Consider the following 17,522-nt stretch of genomic DNA (forward strand, 5'->3'; position numbering starts at 1 on the left):
CTGCCTTTTAACTATCATTTTGCATTATTGAGACACTGTTTTCCAAATGAATGTTGTTCAGTGCTTTGACGCAATGTATTTTGTTTAAAGCGCTATATAAATAAAGGTAACTTGACTTGACAAGCAATCCCAAGGGTCTTAATGAACTTTGTTTTTCTGCTTCCATAAAAGTGAACATATATATTGTTTTCCTTGTTTATCTAAAAGTGCTCTTTTTATTGTTTTAAACCTAGCCAAAAACCCATGTGACTGCGTTTCCATGTCAATCCATGTAAGTTTTTCCCACGAACAATGCACTTTCACTTTAATTCAGTGCCTGCAGCACAGCAAAAATAGACTCAGTATGTTAACAATCACTGCACTGCTGCAGAGCACCGCTTCTTGAACACTCGGACCGCAACCTCGTGCAGCAGGAAACCGTTAACACGCACTGCAGACGGACTATGTGTGAAACAGGCGTTATAACGTAACACCAGAGCACTGCTGAGTTTACCCTCACCATGCCTCCCAGTCGCTGCTTAGAAGTGCAACACTGTAAAGGGTCCGTCCGTCCGTCTGAAACAGTACTGTGCGGCCGTGGCACAGCATAATATTCATTCTGAACGCTGAGTAATTAAATACACCAGTATGGCGGTGCATTCAAAATTAACATCGTATCGAATCGTATAAACCGGTTTACCGCCCAGAACTACAACGACAAATTCAAAACTGCTATAATCAAATTATTCAACTTTGTTTTGAGAGTAGGATATTTCCCCTACACCTGGAACCAAGGCCTAATTACACCCATCTTTAAACAAGGAGACAAATATGAGCAAAACAATTACAGAGGCATGTGTGTCAACAGCAACCTGGGGGAAATATTCTGCTCAATTATTAATATGATTGCAAAACTCTCAAAACCCACAAAATCCTGAACAAAAGTCAAATTGGATTTCTGCCCAAACACAGAAAGTTGGACCAAATCTACACCCTCCACACAATCATTAATAGACATGTGTAATAAAATAAATCAAAAATCTCCGCTTGCTTTGAGTATATGTGCTGTAAAATAGGAAATAAACGAACAGAATTTTTCTCCAAACAACGAGGAGTCAGACAAGGTTTCCATTAAGCCCCACTCTATTTAACTTATATATATCAACGAATTAGCCAAAGCCTTAAATAATTCGACTGCCCCCGGCCCAACCCTGACGCAATCAGAAGTTAAATGTATCCTATTCGCAGATGATTTAGTGATTCTGTCAAAAACAAAATAGGGACTACAGCAGCTCCTCAACGTCTTAGAGACATTAAGTCACACGTGGGCTCTCAAAATTAACCTTGCAAAAACTAAAATAATTATTTTTCAAAATAGATCCAGGTGTAGGGAAAATAAATAGTAAAAATACTATTTGACATTAAATTTCAATTCAAACCTGGCTAAAAATTCTAAAATCAATAATTGAACCAGTTGCTCTGTATTGCAGTGAGATACGGGGACCTCTAAAAACCCAAGATTTCTCAAAATGGGAAAAAAGAGGAAATCAAAACTCTGGATACACAAGTTTGTAAAAACATCCTAAAAGTAAACAGAACAACGCCAATTAACTAGTGCAGAGCCAAATTATGACAATAATTCTTATTGATCAGTATCCAAAAAACAGACAGACAGAACACTTCTTCATTCACTGTTATCACTATCACAGCATTAGAGCACACTATTTCACCAGATTCCAACCAATAGAACCACAATGTATTTGACAATACATTGTAACAACTGTCATGCCAATAAAGCACATTTTTCTCCCATTTCTTTTTTTTTATCATTTAAATTATTCCTTATTTTAGCCATTTATTCAAAATGAAGCCTATACGTCCAAGTAGAAGGATCGGGGTATTAGATGATGTATGTGATGGAAACAGTATAAAGTGTCTAATGTTAGAGAGTTGCGGTATGTAAATGGATCCATGTCTAACTTAATTTGTTAAAGAAACATACACAAAGGAGAAAGTAAAGAGTGGGAAGTACTTTATGGTTTTTAAGAGTGTTTTGGGTTTTTCTGTAACTTCAAAACCATAATTCAGTCTCATCTATTCTAGCAACCCTTATGTGGATGGCCTTCCCTCAGCCCAGATTTACTCATGTCCTTACAATTATTCTTCATTTTCACAACACAAAAAGATCAGTGACTTCTCATTTGCTTCGACTTCATGAGTCACCAGAGGCTTTCAGAAGCATTTCGCTCTTTCATGTGTATTTATCCAGCATGGCTGCACCAAAGAGGCCGAGGGTCCAGGCATAAGTCCGGTCCTCTCAGGTCACCCATCCACACCACTCTTCTTTCAGCAGGTGCTCAGGTGAATGCACTCATTAATATGGAGCGCAAAAAATCTGTTATGGATTATGTTGCTGGTGAATAACAGAAAAGAAGAGAGAAAGAAAAAATAGATTAGCTTTTAAAAGCTGCTTTGAAAACGCCTAATTTTCTTATGTCTTTTTCCACTGCAGCTCTAAACAAGCTTGTCTTTGGTTTCTGCTTCACTCATCATAGCCTTCACTGCTGCTTTAATTACTTGTCCTGTTAAGGGCTTTTTTACTCCTCATGTGCATTTTTGATATTTTGCCATTCAAGGATGTGGAGCAAAGACATCCAGCGCTGTCCTGAAACAGCAGTGTTGTGACATGCACTTGACCTCTTCCCAAACTCTCAGAGCAAAGGAGCTCATTTATAAAAAGCAAGAGAAAATAAGCAAGCATTTTGATCCGGCACACATCCTGATAATAATAATTCTGGGATGGAGGACAACGTTTCTCTGATGGGTTTCACAAGAGCTCCTCAGTGTTTAATCTCATTTACACTGTAGATGTGTGAGCAGTGCTATAATATAACCATGTTGTTTCATGACATTGTTTATAGCACGGAATATTAGGTACATATATATCTAGCCCACGGTCTTCACATACATCAGTGTTAGGCAATGTTGGGCAGGTCCTGCTTTCACCAGTTACCACACACACACACACACACACACACACACACACAAGGAATGGGGATATAAATTGATAAAAGCCACCAGTCCATGCTACAAGCCAGGGATCTGAGAGTTATTACACTGAGGTGAAAGGTCAGAACAGCAAACTGCTGCATTCACAGTGACTGACCGCTGCCAAGCTCTGATTACTACAGCAACAACCACACCGCTGTCTGTCTTTTCACATCAGTCCAGATTTCTCTCCTCTCTATGTATTGGCAGCACAGAGACATGATTCAGGGTTAGGGTGGAGAGCAGGCCATGGAAAGAGAAATCAGACTCATCAGATGAAGACCTCAATGGGATACACTGAAGATCAATATAGGGATGTTTACACAGTACAATTAAGCACTCTTTCTGTAAAGAAAAACACTTGTTACTATTGAGTGAAGCTAAAGAGTAGGCAAGCTTTGGGAAATGGAACAATGTCATAAATGTGTGTCTTGAATCAACAAACTGTTGTGTCACCTGTGTGTGTGGACGGTCAATCATCTAGCTACAGTTAAACACCACACAATCCACATTTCATTCCCTGTCCTCCATGAGGCTAGATATGAATTATTACTGGTCTGACACACGGCCTGTCTGTAGATCTGCACTGAATCCTCTTCCAAAGCACAGTGGCTTGAAGGTAATATCAGCCATTCAAGTGAGCACAGATCTGCACTAGATCAGAATCTACATCATCTACAATAATCATGTAATTTTCAACATATTATGCTTTGGGGTTTATTCTGATCTCACACACTGTTTAGGATGATATTATGCTCATCAGGACTCAGGGTTACACAAGAGTCTGAACTACACACTGATCAGGATTTCTGCAGCTGATACAGAGAGCTGATTTCTTGTCATGATGCCGATTCTGATGCTTCAAGACAGAGATGGGCACGAGTTAGTGACTCAGACTTGAGACGCATTTTTATAGACTTCAGCCTTGACTCTAGACTCTAGCTCATGTGACTCCAGACCTGACTCGAGGAAAACGACTCGTGAGCATTTTATAAGCAGCTCGAGTCTTTGAAGTGAAGAAGTTAGAAGTGACGTGACATTCAGCCAAGTATGGTCACCCATACTCAGAATTTGTGCTCTGCATTTAACCCATCCGAAATGCACACAAACAGAGCAGTGAACACACACACACAAATATAAAACACACACACTGTGAGCACACACCCGGAGCAGTGTTCATCATTTATGCTGCGGCGCCCGGGGAGCAGTTGGGGGTTCGATGCCTTGCTCAAGGGCACCTCAGTCGTGGTATTGAAGGTGGAGAGAGAACTGTACATGCACTCCCCCCACCCACAATTCCGTCCAGCCCGAGACTAGAACCCACAACCCTTCGATTGGGAGTCCAACCCTCTAACCATTAGGCCACGACTCCCCACAAGGCTCCCTTTCAGCTCTTTCGGCTCCCTTTCAGCTCCGTGTGTTCACTCTCTCTGGACTGGCGTCAAGTTCAGAGCTGCCGATGACGTTATTTTAACAACAACAACAGAAACAACAAGACACAGCAGAAATTAATGCTGCAAATATAGTTATACTGTGGAGGACAAAAAAAAACTTTTAACCTCCTAAAATAACTAATTGGAGTAGTTTGATGCACAATTGTGTCCCACTGTCAGAAAGCAGAGGATGCCATGACTTATATATGTGCATGAGCGATCATCACATCAACAGAGGTCATGCTTGAAGTGAACTCATCTGAATGGTGATTAGTCTCACAGTTTTGCATTTCCACCTTGATTCTGAGATCCAAGAGGCTTGCGGTTTGAGAAAACATCAGGGCTCACTAGTGACACTTGTAAACAACATTTGTAAATTAAATTTTATCCATACCAATTTTTCTTTAATGCATAAATTTTCTTTTTATGCATTATTAAAATAACTTGAACATAGGAGCTCTAAAATAACTTTCTCTGAGGCTGAAGGCCACCGACGCTTTGAAGTGTTGAGAAGTGCTGGAGATCATCGACGAGAGTAATATCCACAAACTCACGTCTGAAGAAAACTTTAATGTTCATTCATATCTCATAAAGGAGTATAATTACTTCTAACAAGTTTTAAAGAACTATGCATGAATACATATCTGCTCAAATAAATTAAATTAAATCAGTTAAATCCAATATTGTGCATTCCTATTTAAACAGCCTGACAATACTGTATAAAATAAAAAATGTAGAGTCCTCCTCTACATCTCTCTGCAGGTGTGGGAAGCAGCACACAAGGCTTGTCCAAGCGCTGGACATGTCCCCGGCGTCCAGGACTCAGAGAAACAGCGGTCAGCTCTGAATCTGTGAGCGAGGCTTTCATTGGCCACCGCTGGCAGACGAGAAGCGCTGTGTAAACCATGCTCAGCCACTCACTCAGCATCAGCTGTTTCATGAATGAACCGGCAGACAACCTTCAAATCACTGTTAATTCCACGAAAACATGAAATCAAGCGCACAGATGTTATAGTCTGAAGACACCTTACAGAAAAACAACGGGGAAAACGTATTTAATAGTTAACATGTAACATTCAATGTGCATGTTATTCCTCTTTTTCCACTGGAACAGCAAAATAAAGTTTGCGTGGAAAAAATCCTGCTAATCCCTCCCAATTCCATAAAACAAGAAGCACTTAATCATTTAAAGGAAGTATTATGTTCATGATTGGGGTTAAACTTCCATCAAACTGCTGCCTTTAAGACAAAGCCTGACCATCTCAGAGGAGATTCACTGGTCAATACTGACCCCTGCAGGTTTGGGGTTATAGTTCGGATAAACCTATGATTCAGAGAAGAGAAGAGAAGAGAAGAGGATGATGTACATCCTTTGTAAATAAATGCAGTCTGTGTATAAATAAAGTCTGTATGTGTATTGTTGTGTGTGTGAAATAAACTGAATCACATAATTCTGCTGGTTATAGATTGACATCTTGATAGTTATCTTGATAAAATTATGTTGTGTGTGTGTGTGTGTAAACATACAGTGCATTGCTAAAGTATTCGTTTTAACTATTCAATTTTTTCATATTTTATGTTGCTTTCTTGTACACTGCTTTACATTACTCTTTCTTCCACATAAACTATATTCCATACAACATAATAAAGCAAAAAAATAAATGTGATAACTGAAAACGTATTGAGAAAACTCAGTTAGCTCAGGAGCATGTTACTACACTGAGTTCAGATGAATGGTTTGGAAAGGCACACAGCCCTCAATAAAAGGTGCAACAGCTGGAAATGCATATCAGAACAATAGACCAAAACCTGAGGTCAAGTGTTTTTATAGCTGATCTGACCAGGCTTTATGACGACTGCTGAAACGGTCGACGCTCACAGAGCCATGATTCAATATCCGTGTGCCCTGAACTTTGACCTTGCCAGGGTCTAATGTGATCCGTAGTGTTCTGATAATTCATCTAAGTCAAGTCTGTTTCAGTCCAAGCGCTCCTTCAGATCCCAGAATCACACAAGCGATGCTAACACACTCACAGCATGCTGTGATACTAGTGCTGTCACCATACTGGAACTAAGATACCATACCTTAAAAAAGAAAAAAAAAATATAATAATCGATATTTGATACCATTTTCCATACCACAGAGAAAAAATAACTGCCACAATATTAATTTAAAGATAACTCTAACAAGTCTAGAACATGACAATGAGGTATATTTTACATGCTCAAAGATGTCTTGAGGTAGCACTTGTTCAAAAGCCTCTCGGTATTGTCTTACAGCTCTAGCTCTTATTTTTAAATGACAATATAATATATTTTGTTTTTGAGCAACATACAGAAGATTTAGAACAATACAATTTGTTTATGATCTCTTTGATTTGTTTACTACAAAGATAAATAAAGACTGACATTTTGTTTGTATAAACTGTATTTAAAGTTTATTTTAGTTATATAATTCATATACATACTATTTAGATATTTTCATATCATTTAGTTATATAATTTCATGTACATAATTAGATTTAATAACCCTATTTGAAACAAGAACAGAATGTTCTGAAAAGCTTCGTGTAATTATACTAGATGCCTGAAGAGATTCAAACAGCAGCAGCTCTGAATGAGACGCAGATCCACTGACAGCAAGAGACGCTCAGAACACCAGAGACAGACCAGACACAGACCAGACCCAGGCCCAGACCAAAGACAGCGTTTCCTTGGTTACCACTGTAAATAACTATACCACTTTCCAGAAGACAGTCGGCTCCCCTCAGACTATTGATTTTCTTCCAATAGTTCGTGCATCATGAACAGTGAGTGATCTGCTGCTACAATATTTTTTTCTCTGTGTGTTCGTCTTCAGCATCTCTGGCCTGTGTTGGCATGTGTTTACTGACTTCATATTTTCCCATAAATCACATTTTGGAAAATGACTGCATTGCAACGCAGGTTGTAGAAGTCCAGAACAGAGAGTTGTAAAAAGACAAAAAACGTCTGGTTGTGATGGTGCAAGTTCTAGGGGCAGCTCCTTGAGTTTGAGTCCCAAATTTGTTTTACTGGTAGTCCACTGCTTTAAGAATGTTTTGGGTATAATTAGTCACGGTTTACTTTATTTTGCAAACCTTACTTAAATGAACTATAGTGTCCTACACCCAGGTGTTGAATCAGTATTATAACAGTCTGCAGTAACTGTTAGTGACAGTGGGGTCATGAACTGATGTGGTACATGAACGTCTGATGTGAGGAGAGCATGGGTACCTGTGATCCGGCCATGTATTCTCCATCAGAGCTGTTGAGAGAAGAGCCCCAGGTTCTCACCCAGATCTTCTGTGTGCCAGGATTCACACTGAAAACAAGACAGAGCCCTCGTCTATCAACATGATTGAGATATTCTCAAAATCTAAGCATGAAACAGTGTAGGGAAGTCAAGATGATCTGTCTGGTCTGATCACAGCGTTAGAGATCTGTTATTCACCTCACAGTCAAACATTCCCTCCCAAGCTTTATCCACTAGATGGCAACCTTCAATAAGTGAAACGTACCGGACATAACTCTGTTCCACTGAGAGGATTTCTGTTTGTTTGTTGTTGATTTTTTTAGCTTGTTTCTGTCATAACATGTTTATTTGGGTTTATTCAGCCATTAAAAGCGACTAAAAATGTAATAGATCTCACACAGATTAAAAATGTACCTCATTAATTTTTGCCTAATAATGCAGGGGCTCTTAAAGGTAAGGTCTTGTTAAACGTAGAGTAACGAGTCACATGACCAGGATGTCTTTGTCATCTTGTCAAGCTCCTTTAAAGGAACAAAGACCTTTTAATGTGTGTCTTTGTGAGAATGAGATGATGTTGAGTAGCGGGACAGAAACATCCCAAGCTCAATAAATAAAATCACAGGTGTCACAACTTAATTATCATATGTTTACATCATCATTCCGTTATTTTACCATGCTGATTTGTGTAAATGAGTATGTATATTTAATGTTACTTATGATGCGTAAACGTTAATATTTTTTATATGACAATAAAACGTTCCGTAGGTTATCACTACATTAAAATTACACCAAAGAAAATGACAACCGTTTACTTTCACAGGCCGTCACTTATTTGTGAGCTTAATGCAGGAAGATTAAAGCTTTCAGACATCTGTACTACATCTTTCTGCAGTCTTCTGCAATATCTAATGTTGGATTCTCTATATTTGATGCATCATTTATATCAAGATTACATCCAGGTATTTTCATGCATCCTCTGTACTTCGGGTTAGTGGAACTGAACTAGACGGCTGTACACATACAGTGTTTAGATATACTGCAATATAAAGAATTGCAGTAATCTAGAGGAGACAAACGCATGAACAGCCATTTCTAGAGTCTTAGGAGTGAGAAAGTTTTAGACCGTAACCGAAGCTGATAGAAACTGGATCCAATACCAGAAGAGATATGTCTATCAAATTTTGAATGCTGGTCAACAATAACACCTAGGTTCTGCACCCGTGAGGATCTAAACACTGATCAACTTTCATTTGGACCGAAAACAATTACGTTGGTCTTTTCCTCAGTTAGGAAGAGGATATTTTGGGCTAGCCATAATTTAACCTCCTCTAAACATTACAGAAGAGAAGGGATCACAGTGGAGTTGTTTTTCTTGATTACTAGATAGATTTGAGTGTCATTTGCGCAGAAATGAAGAGACACACCATGTTTTTGTAGAATAGAGCCCAGAGGAAGCAGGTAAAGAGATCTGTGGAAGGACACAGGTCAGAAGAACTTCACTAAAAACTCTGTCAGACAGGTATGACTGAAACCATTTCTTGAGTGTTTGCTTTTAGGCTCTAGTCTAGATAATAGTGAGGAGGGGCCTATGCTATTAAACCAGCTGATAAATCTAAAATAATAAGCAGCACAGAGTGTCCAGAATCAGTGGAGAGATAAACATAATTTCAGACTCAGAAAGACTAAACAGATTCTCCTTTAGTTGGAGGCGTCTGACCTGTCGGTCTGAAGCTCTTCTGCTGCGAGCTGGAGCTTGTGTTTGCATGGACTAGGCATAATGTTGCTCCAGGCACACTGACGCTTGTGAGGAGTGAGGTCATGGGAGGTCACCAGGTCCTCAATATCATCCACAGATGCCATGACCTGTGAAAACACACCAAACACTGAGGAGTTTTATTAAGCTTTATTAATGATCCTCACCACACAATACTTCTCTAATCACATGTCAGCAGGCATGTACTGGCCATCAGGACTACCGGGAGATTCCCGGTGGGCCGCGGTCTGGTTGGGCCGGTACGTTATGTATTTTGTTTTTAAATCATTAATAATCAAAATATATTCGTAATTATATTGTTGTATGGAACAATTCCGGCCTTATGTGTCTCTCTCATGAAGCTGCATGATGCTTTTTTTTTTTTTTTTTTTACATTAGTCACAATAATTTATTTAAAACATTACAAAAAGCACTATAAAGAACAGATAAAACGACGCGTGCGCATGATGCTGATGCCTGCTGTAATATCTCACCACTCACTGATCTATATAAATTACATTTAAAATTCTCAGCTCTCAGGTTCAGTCCATTTTATGACAAAATTCAGACAATACCGTTTTGGCGTCAGAAAATGTGACTTGACAGATCACTTTAGCGTCTCACTTCAAGTAAACCGATCATCTGTTACTTTCTGTTTAAAGATACAGTACAACTTACAGAAATGTATATATGCCTCATAAATAATATCGATCAATCAGTCAAAACAGCAGGAGAACAATCATGTCACAGAACGTTACATTTACCTCAAGAAAGCCATTTAAAGACCATAGCAAGGTTAGTTGAGATTGAAAAATAGCCGTAAGAAATTAGTATTTTGCTAAATATGTGCACTATAGTACATATTTATTATATTTTCACCTGTCATTAAATAATTATTATAATGAAAACTGCATTACATTTAATTATTTTTAACATTTAATAATACCAGCTGATGCTCTACGTCTCTGTATATTTACAGCATTTATGTGAGATATATTTTTTCAATTTGTAATCGATTGAGAAAAAAATCTCTTAAAGTGCCAGGCAGAAGCCTTATACCTACTGTCGGTCTGTGTCATTAATGTCAACAAAAGACAAAGAGAAATAACTCACTGCTCTTGAAAAACAGCTTTAACAAGAATATATACAATGCCGCCCACAAATAGGATCAAATAAGGCTGTGAAAATTCTTTTGATTTTTTTTTTTTTTAAATTCACAAGAATGTATCCTTTCATTGGATAACAAGAATTTAAAACGCAGGGGAAATATCATTATGAAATTAATGTTTTTTCTCAAATACTCGTTGGACACAATTATTGGCACCCCTAGAAATTCTTATGAGTAAAATATCTCTGAAGTATATTGCCATTCATATTCACAATTATGAGCACTCCAGCATTATTATAAACATGAAATCATCCAGCCATTGCTTCCTGTTTCACAGAAATATAAAGTGGAGGGAAAACAAAGCCCAAATGCCCTTAATCATTCATCACAATCAGAAAAAACAAAGAATATATTTCTGATGTGCAGCAAAAGATGATTGAGCTTCACAAATTGGTGAAGTGGCTTTAAGAAAAGAGCTAGAGCAGTGAAAATTCCCATTTCCACCATCAGGACAATAATTTAGAATTTCCAATCAACAGAAATTGTTAGAAAACTGCCTGGAAGAGGATGTGTGTCTATATCGTCCTAATGCATGGTGAGGAGGAGAGTTTGAGTGGCTAAAGACTCTCCAAGGGTCACAGCTGGAGAATTGCAGAAAATAGTTGAGTTTCTGGTTCAGAAAACCTTTAAAAAAATGTCAAACAGAACCACATCAACACATGTTGTTTGGGAGGATTTCAAGAAAAATTATCCTAGCTCATCCAAAAACAAACTAAAGCATATTCAGTTATCAGACACGACTGGAACTTCAAATAGGACTGGTTTCTATGGTCAGATGAAACTAAAAATGAGCTTTTTAGCAGTAAACACTCAAGATGGGTTTGGTGAACACAGGGATAAAAAGTACCCCATGTGTACAATGAAATATACAGCTGTATTTTTGATGTTGTGGGCCTATATTTCTGCTGGAGGTCCTGCACATCTTGTGTAGACACATGGAATCATGGACTCTATCAAATACCAACAGATAAAATATCAAAAAGTGACTGACTCCGTTAGAAATCTTATAATGGACCATGTTTGGATCTTCCAACCGTACAATAACCCAAACACAAACCTCAAAAACAACACCGAAATGGGTCACTGAGCTCAAAACCAAGCTTCTGCTACAGCCATTCCAGTCCTCTGACCTGAACCCTACAGAACATGAGAGGAGTGAAATGAAGAGGAGAAGCTGGGAATCTGAAGGGTCCGGAGTGATTCTGGATGAAGGAATGGTCTCTGATCTCTTGTCAGGTGTTCTCTAACCTCATCAGGTGTTATAGGAGACAGTTTTGAGCTGTTTAACTGGCAAATGGAGGTTTAAAAAATAATTCAATAAAAGGGTGCAATTAATTGTGGCCAATGTGTATTAGAGAAAAACATTTATTTCATAATGATATTTCCCCCCATTTTAAATTCTTATTATCCAATGAAAGGATAAATTTTTGTGAATTTTTCAAATAAAACATCAAAAGGATTAACAATGCAGATTAATTTTCACAGCCTTATTTAATCATATTTGCCAAGGGTGCCAATATTTGTGGGCATGACTGTATGTATATGTGTGTGTGTGTGTGAGTGTTAAGTGAAGTATTTTATATTTGGATATGCAATATCTGTACATGAAAACGGTGCTATTTATGATCTTTTTTTTCTTATTTTATAACTGACAGTTCACTTGTCTTCATTAATGTTTGAACTTAATAGTGTTTATTGTGGTATTGAAATTGGAATTGTGAAATGAGATTGCAGCTTGTTTACAAAGAAAGCAATAGCAATTTTATTTTTATGTATTTATTTTTGGCAGGGCAAGTACAGTTTTGAACCCTTGCCTAGCTCTGCATTTGAACATATAAGCCAGTCTACTTCAAGGATTTTTAAAGTCCTTTGATTATGTTAAGAAAAATTTAAAATAAATCACTACACAATGTTATTTGTCTTAATTACTCTTATTTTATTGTAGGTCAGTGGTCTTTATAAATCATGTTTACTGTAGATCATGGTCTTAATACTAGCCTACTATAAGCAGCCAACAGGTCAGAGGTAATATGTGTAAAATTAATATTAAAACAAATATTATTTATGAATATTAGTTATGTTGTTGCACTATTAGATTAATAAGAAGCACATCAATTAAGACCTTTAGATATTTAAAATAAAGCCTGATAAAATCTTTTGCATTTTCTTTGTTTATTATTTTAATATTTTTTTCTTGGTTTTGATACTAATACATTCTAATCAATAATTATACAAGCAGATCAATGTATGTATAGACATGTAGTGTGTGTGCGCGCGCATGTTTACATGCATAGTGGACCGGTCTGGATGAAGTCCAGGGCTGATTTTTTGTCCCTGTCCAGCCCTGATGTCAGATTAAACAAACACGTGTCTGTGTTAGCACATCTGAGGTGACAGCAGGGGTGGGGAAAAAATGTATTAGATGCATCACGATGTGGACATGGACCATTCTGAATCTATTCACAAATGTCAAAAGTCAATAAAAATAAAAAATAATAATAAAAAAAAGCTTTCACCCAGCTCAGAAAGGGCAAAGCTCATTACACAATCGATCGCAACTTTTATTGCCAAGGATTTGCATCCATATTCAGTTGTTGAGGACCAGGGCTTTGACGCTATGTTGCACACTTTGGAGTCGAGATACAACGTCCAATCTCAGAGCTATTTTACAGACACAGTGATCCCCACACTCATGGAAGTCAGGGAATCACTGAAGAAAGCGGGTAGGATAGCTGTAACATGTGATGCGTGGACATCCATTGCCACAGAATCTTGTCACCGTAACTGATGAGTGGCAGCTAGCATCTCATGTGCTCCAGACAAGAGCAGTGAATGAGAGGCACACGGGTGCAGATATGGCTGAGCTGTTAAAGAATGTTTAGGAGGAATGGAAGATCACTAAAAAAGATTTAGTTTTAGTTAGTGATAACGAATCCAGCATGGTAGTTTCTGCTGAACGGTGTAATTTCCTGCATGTGAAGTGCTCTGCCCCCAAGCTAAATCTGGCCACTTAGCAGAGCTCAAGTTGCCCACTCCATCAAGGCTACTAGGCAGGGTGAGATGCATTACTACCTATTTTCACTGCAGTACCAGTGCAAAACACCAGCTTGAATATAAGCAGATTCTACTTGAGCCCCTTTCACACTGCCATTCCGGCAAATACACAGGTAAAGTGTTCCTGCAATTGTTCGCGGGTCACTAGATTTTGCTCTTTCACACTGCCAGTGATGACCCGGGATATGTGCCTGCTTTCACACACAACCCTTGAAGATCCCATAAAGACATGTGACATCAGCGTGTAACGTTTAATGTAGGAGTCGAAAACTCTAAGCACGTTATACTTTCACTGAAGCAAGCAAACGATCTCTGCATCAGCGCAGAACTAACTGGTCTCTGCTTCATTACAGTTTGCACGTATGTTTTCGTCGCGAACGTTGATCTTCCTTCAAAACAGCCGATAAAAGAGTCCACTTCGACACGGCATTAGATCTGGCTTTTGTTCACACAGCGCTCGTCCCGGGTCGAACCCCGCAATGTTACTAGGTCCCCGACCCGGGTTCAGTGCGGTAATCAATCCCGGGACGTGGTTGCTTTCACACAGAAGGTGACCCGGCAATGTTCCGGAAATATTGTGGGTCTGACGTGCAGTGTGAAAGGGGCTTTGGTCTGCCAAAACACAGGCTAAAAACAGATGTGAGTACCAGTGGAATAGTGTGTATGAGATGTAAGGCTTTTGTGTTCACCTGTTCTTCACATTGTGTTTACCTACAGCAGGAGGTGAGAGTTGAAGAGAAGAAGACAGCCTAACCACTGAGGAGGAGCAATAGCAAAGCCCTTCTAGCAGAAGAAAGTCATCATCTTCTCTGCTGGACTATCATCTGGTGCTAGAGTCCAGCAGCAGCCCACATCTGCTCATGCCAGAGCTGAAGAAGTGACCAGTAGTGCTCCATCACTCCTCTCTCCCAGGACCCTCTCAGCTGGAGGAATAAGAGTCAGATGAGGTCTCCTCTGATTTCCACGCTGGCCCAAAGATACTTGTGTGTTCCTGGCACCAGTGTCTCTGCAGCAGAGAGTGTCTTCTACTTCAGAGACTGACTAAGAATGCATTACTTTGCACTTGTATAGAGATAGCATTCAATAAAACCTTGAAGCCTTGAAAACACATAGCTTACTGAAACAAGCTTACTGAACACATAGGGCCTAGCTTAATGAAAAAAAGCTCTTCTTTCAGATGAAAATAACAACAACTTGATGTCTAGCATTTAATAAAGAAGGTCACCCAAAATACTTGTTTAGAGCAACTGAAAGAATACAGTAACCAATGTAAACTTGAGGGGTTTAAGCTAATACAGAGAGTGCTTTTCCAAAAAAAAAAAAAAAAAAAAAAAAAAATTAACAGTGGGAGCCAGCAGCCTGTCATGGAGAAAATAAAAATCTCAGAATGCTCCACGTTAAACTTTGGCGTTCCGCCCTTTTTTTATCGTGTCTAATGATTTTGGTTAATATGCAAGAGGGGGGGAGAGAGAGAGAGAGAGAGAGAGAGAGCAAGACAGCGCTAGTGTAGTTTGAAGACTGTGAGTGCGCGCGCAGCCGGGGATCTCTCTCGTACGCACCCTGTCAGGCGCAGCAGTCATTCTATTCTACATCACTCACCGATCAAATAAGGCTTTGACAGCCGCCAAAAAAAAAGATCAATGCAGAAAAACCCCTGGATTGGTTATAAAACATTAGACAGAATGTTGATCCGGCCATCGCGTATATTCAGCGCACACAGCGCAATTTTTGCGTCTACGTCATCGATGATCTCGACGCGTTGTCCCAGCACTTCTGTTCTCACACATCTGATCTAGCTGAGCACATTTACATAATATAATTATTCTGCTACAGCAAAAAAATATATATATTTACATGTTTATTTATTTATTTTTTGAAAGATTATATTGCACATAACAGGATGATATTTGTAGGAAGATCATCTTGTGTTAGAGATTCAGAATATGTTGAAGTTTGTTATAATTTGTTATTTTTATATTATTAATTTACTACAAGTATGCTGCTACTGTAGTTCGGGCACACATTTATTTTCCTCTTGGTTCTTTGCAATATTAATAAAATATATTGTATGTAAATTCTTTATGGGTCATTACTTGGTACTTAAAAAAAAATAATTATAGTCACACATACACACACACACACACACACACACACAAACAAACAAAGATTCAGATAATCGATAATCGCTTTAGCATCGAATCGCAGCCCTCTGTATCGTAGGGGTGAGGGTACGGGGACAAAATAAGACTTACAGGTTTAATGATAAGACAAGAGAAAGAGCCTCCTGTAGTGTAAGCAACTGTGTCCTACATGACATCAGTTAGATGATCATCATGAACACAGGCACTGGTGTGTATCTGATACTCTCAGTGTTAAATCAGACTTAGACAGCGATACACATAAATCACGTCCCGAGGTTTAAAATGTATCCTCGTCACTGTTTCAGCTCTGCTGAGAGTCACGTGTCTGCTCAAACAAACTCTCTCTGAACTGTCTAACAGCGCGAACTCACGGGGAAGATGGAAAATACAATCTTACCAACAAACGTTGAGAGATCCGCGGCAGTTTGAGTGTAAAAGGCTAGTTATTCTCCTCTTGAAATGGTTATGTTATGTTAATGGTTTCACCTTTAACGTGTCGACAAGATACAGCAAGCGCGAGGACAAACCTCACTCACATCTTCTTCTAGTGTTTTATGGTGGTTTACCGCCACCTACTGATCAGAAAGAAACAATAAATAAATAAATAAATATTAAAGAAAAAATAGATTGTACCTATTTTTCCTGCGTTTAGGTATTTAAAAAATATTTCATGCACTCTTGATTGCTTTTACCCATTTCCTAACAATACATTTAAAGAAATATTATTGACTCCCACCCATCCTAATTCTTGAATTAATTGAAATCTCTCCCTCTCATATGCAGAACATTAAAAAAAATATTATACTTCACTCTTTCCAATTCTCCACATTTGTTACACTTTTCCTGATTCATGCTTAACTCTATCTTATAAAAACTATACTAAAACTTCATTGCTGTATGTCCAGTTCTGAGTCTTGAAAGGAAGGATGACGTCTTTTCTTCTATTTCTCTTTTCCTCTCCTTTCCTCTCTCTTACATTTAGATTTACATTTATTCATTTAGCAGACGCTTTTATCCAAAGCAACTTACAGATGAGGACAGTGGAAGCAATCAAAAACAACAAAAAGAGCAATGATATATAAGTGTTATAAAAATTCTCAGTTAGGTTAACACAGTACACGTTGCATGGGATTTTAAATAATGTAATATAAAGAAAACAGATAGAATAAAAAAATAATAGAGCAACCTAGTGTTAGAGGTCTTTACACATACACATTCACATACACACATACAATTGCACAATTAATGAAAAGAAAATAGAATATAAAAATGAGAAAGGTAGTTAAATTTTTTTATTTTTTTATTTTTTTATTTTTTTTGAAAGAATATAATTAGAATAGTGAGTGTTAAAGTTAGAGGGTCAAATAAAGATGAAAGAGATGTGTTTTAAGCCGATTCTTGAAGATGGCTAAGGACTCAGCTGTCCGGATTGAGTTGGGGAGGTCATTCCACCAGGAGGGAACATTTAATTTAAAAGTCCGTAAAAGTGACTTTGTGCTTCTTTGGGATGGCACAATCAAGCGACGTTCGCTTCTAGAGGGCACATAAGTCTGAAGTAACAAATTTAGGTAAATGGGTGCAGAGCCAGTGGTAGTTTTGTAGGCAAACATCAATGCCTTGAATTTTTACAAGTAGCTATTTGAAGCCAGTGCAAATTGATGAACAGAGGTGT

At 38.3% G+C, this 17,522-nt stretch overlaps 1 protein-coding gene across 2 annotated transcripts; it reads right to left on the bottom strand.

Moving 5' to 3' along the window:
- Positions 1-1,702: 1,702 nt before the first annotated feature.
- Positions 1,703-16,394, bottom strand: LOC128030132 (threonylcarbamoyladenosine tRNA methylthiotransferase-like). Of its 2 annotated transcripts, none has more exons than XM_052617634.1 (4): positions 16,248-16,394; positions 9,452-9,597; positions 7,716-7,803; positions 1,703-2,392 (listed from the first exon to the last, which is right to left on the bottom strand). In XM_052617634.1, exons 2-4 carry the CDS (start codon positions 9,592-9,594, stop codon positions 2,378-2,380), a joined length of 246 nt encoding a protein of 81 aa, XP_052473594.1. In that variant the 5' UTR covers positions 9,595-9,597; positions 16,248-16,394; the 3' UTR covers positions 1,703-2,377. The 2 variants fall into 2 exon arrangements, 1 of the variants encoding a protein (XP_052473594.1); XR_008187821.1 differs by lacking the exon at positions 1,703-2,392 and adding an exon at positions 5,588-6,545.
- Between the last annotated feature and the right edge of the window lie 1,128 nt (positions 16,395-17,522).

The sequence above is a fragment of the Carassius gibelio genome, chromosome A16 (genome assembly GCF_023724105.1).
Source record: "Carassius gibelio isolate Cgi1373 ecotype wild population from Czech Republic chromosome A16, carGib1.2-hapl.c, whole genome shotgun sequence".
Classification (NCBI taxonomy): domain Eukaryota; kingdom Metazoa; phylum Chordata; class Actinopteri; order Cypriniformes; family Cyprinidae; genus Carassius; species Carassius gibelio.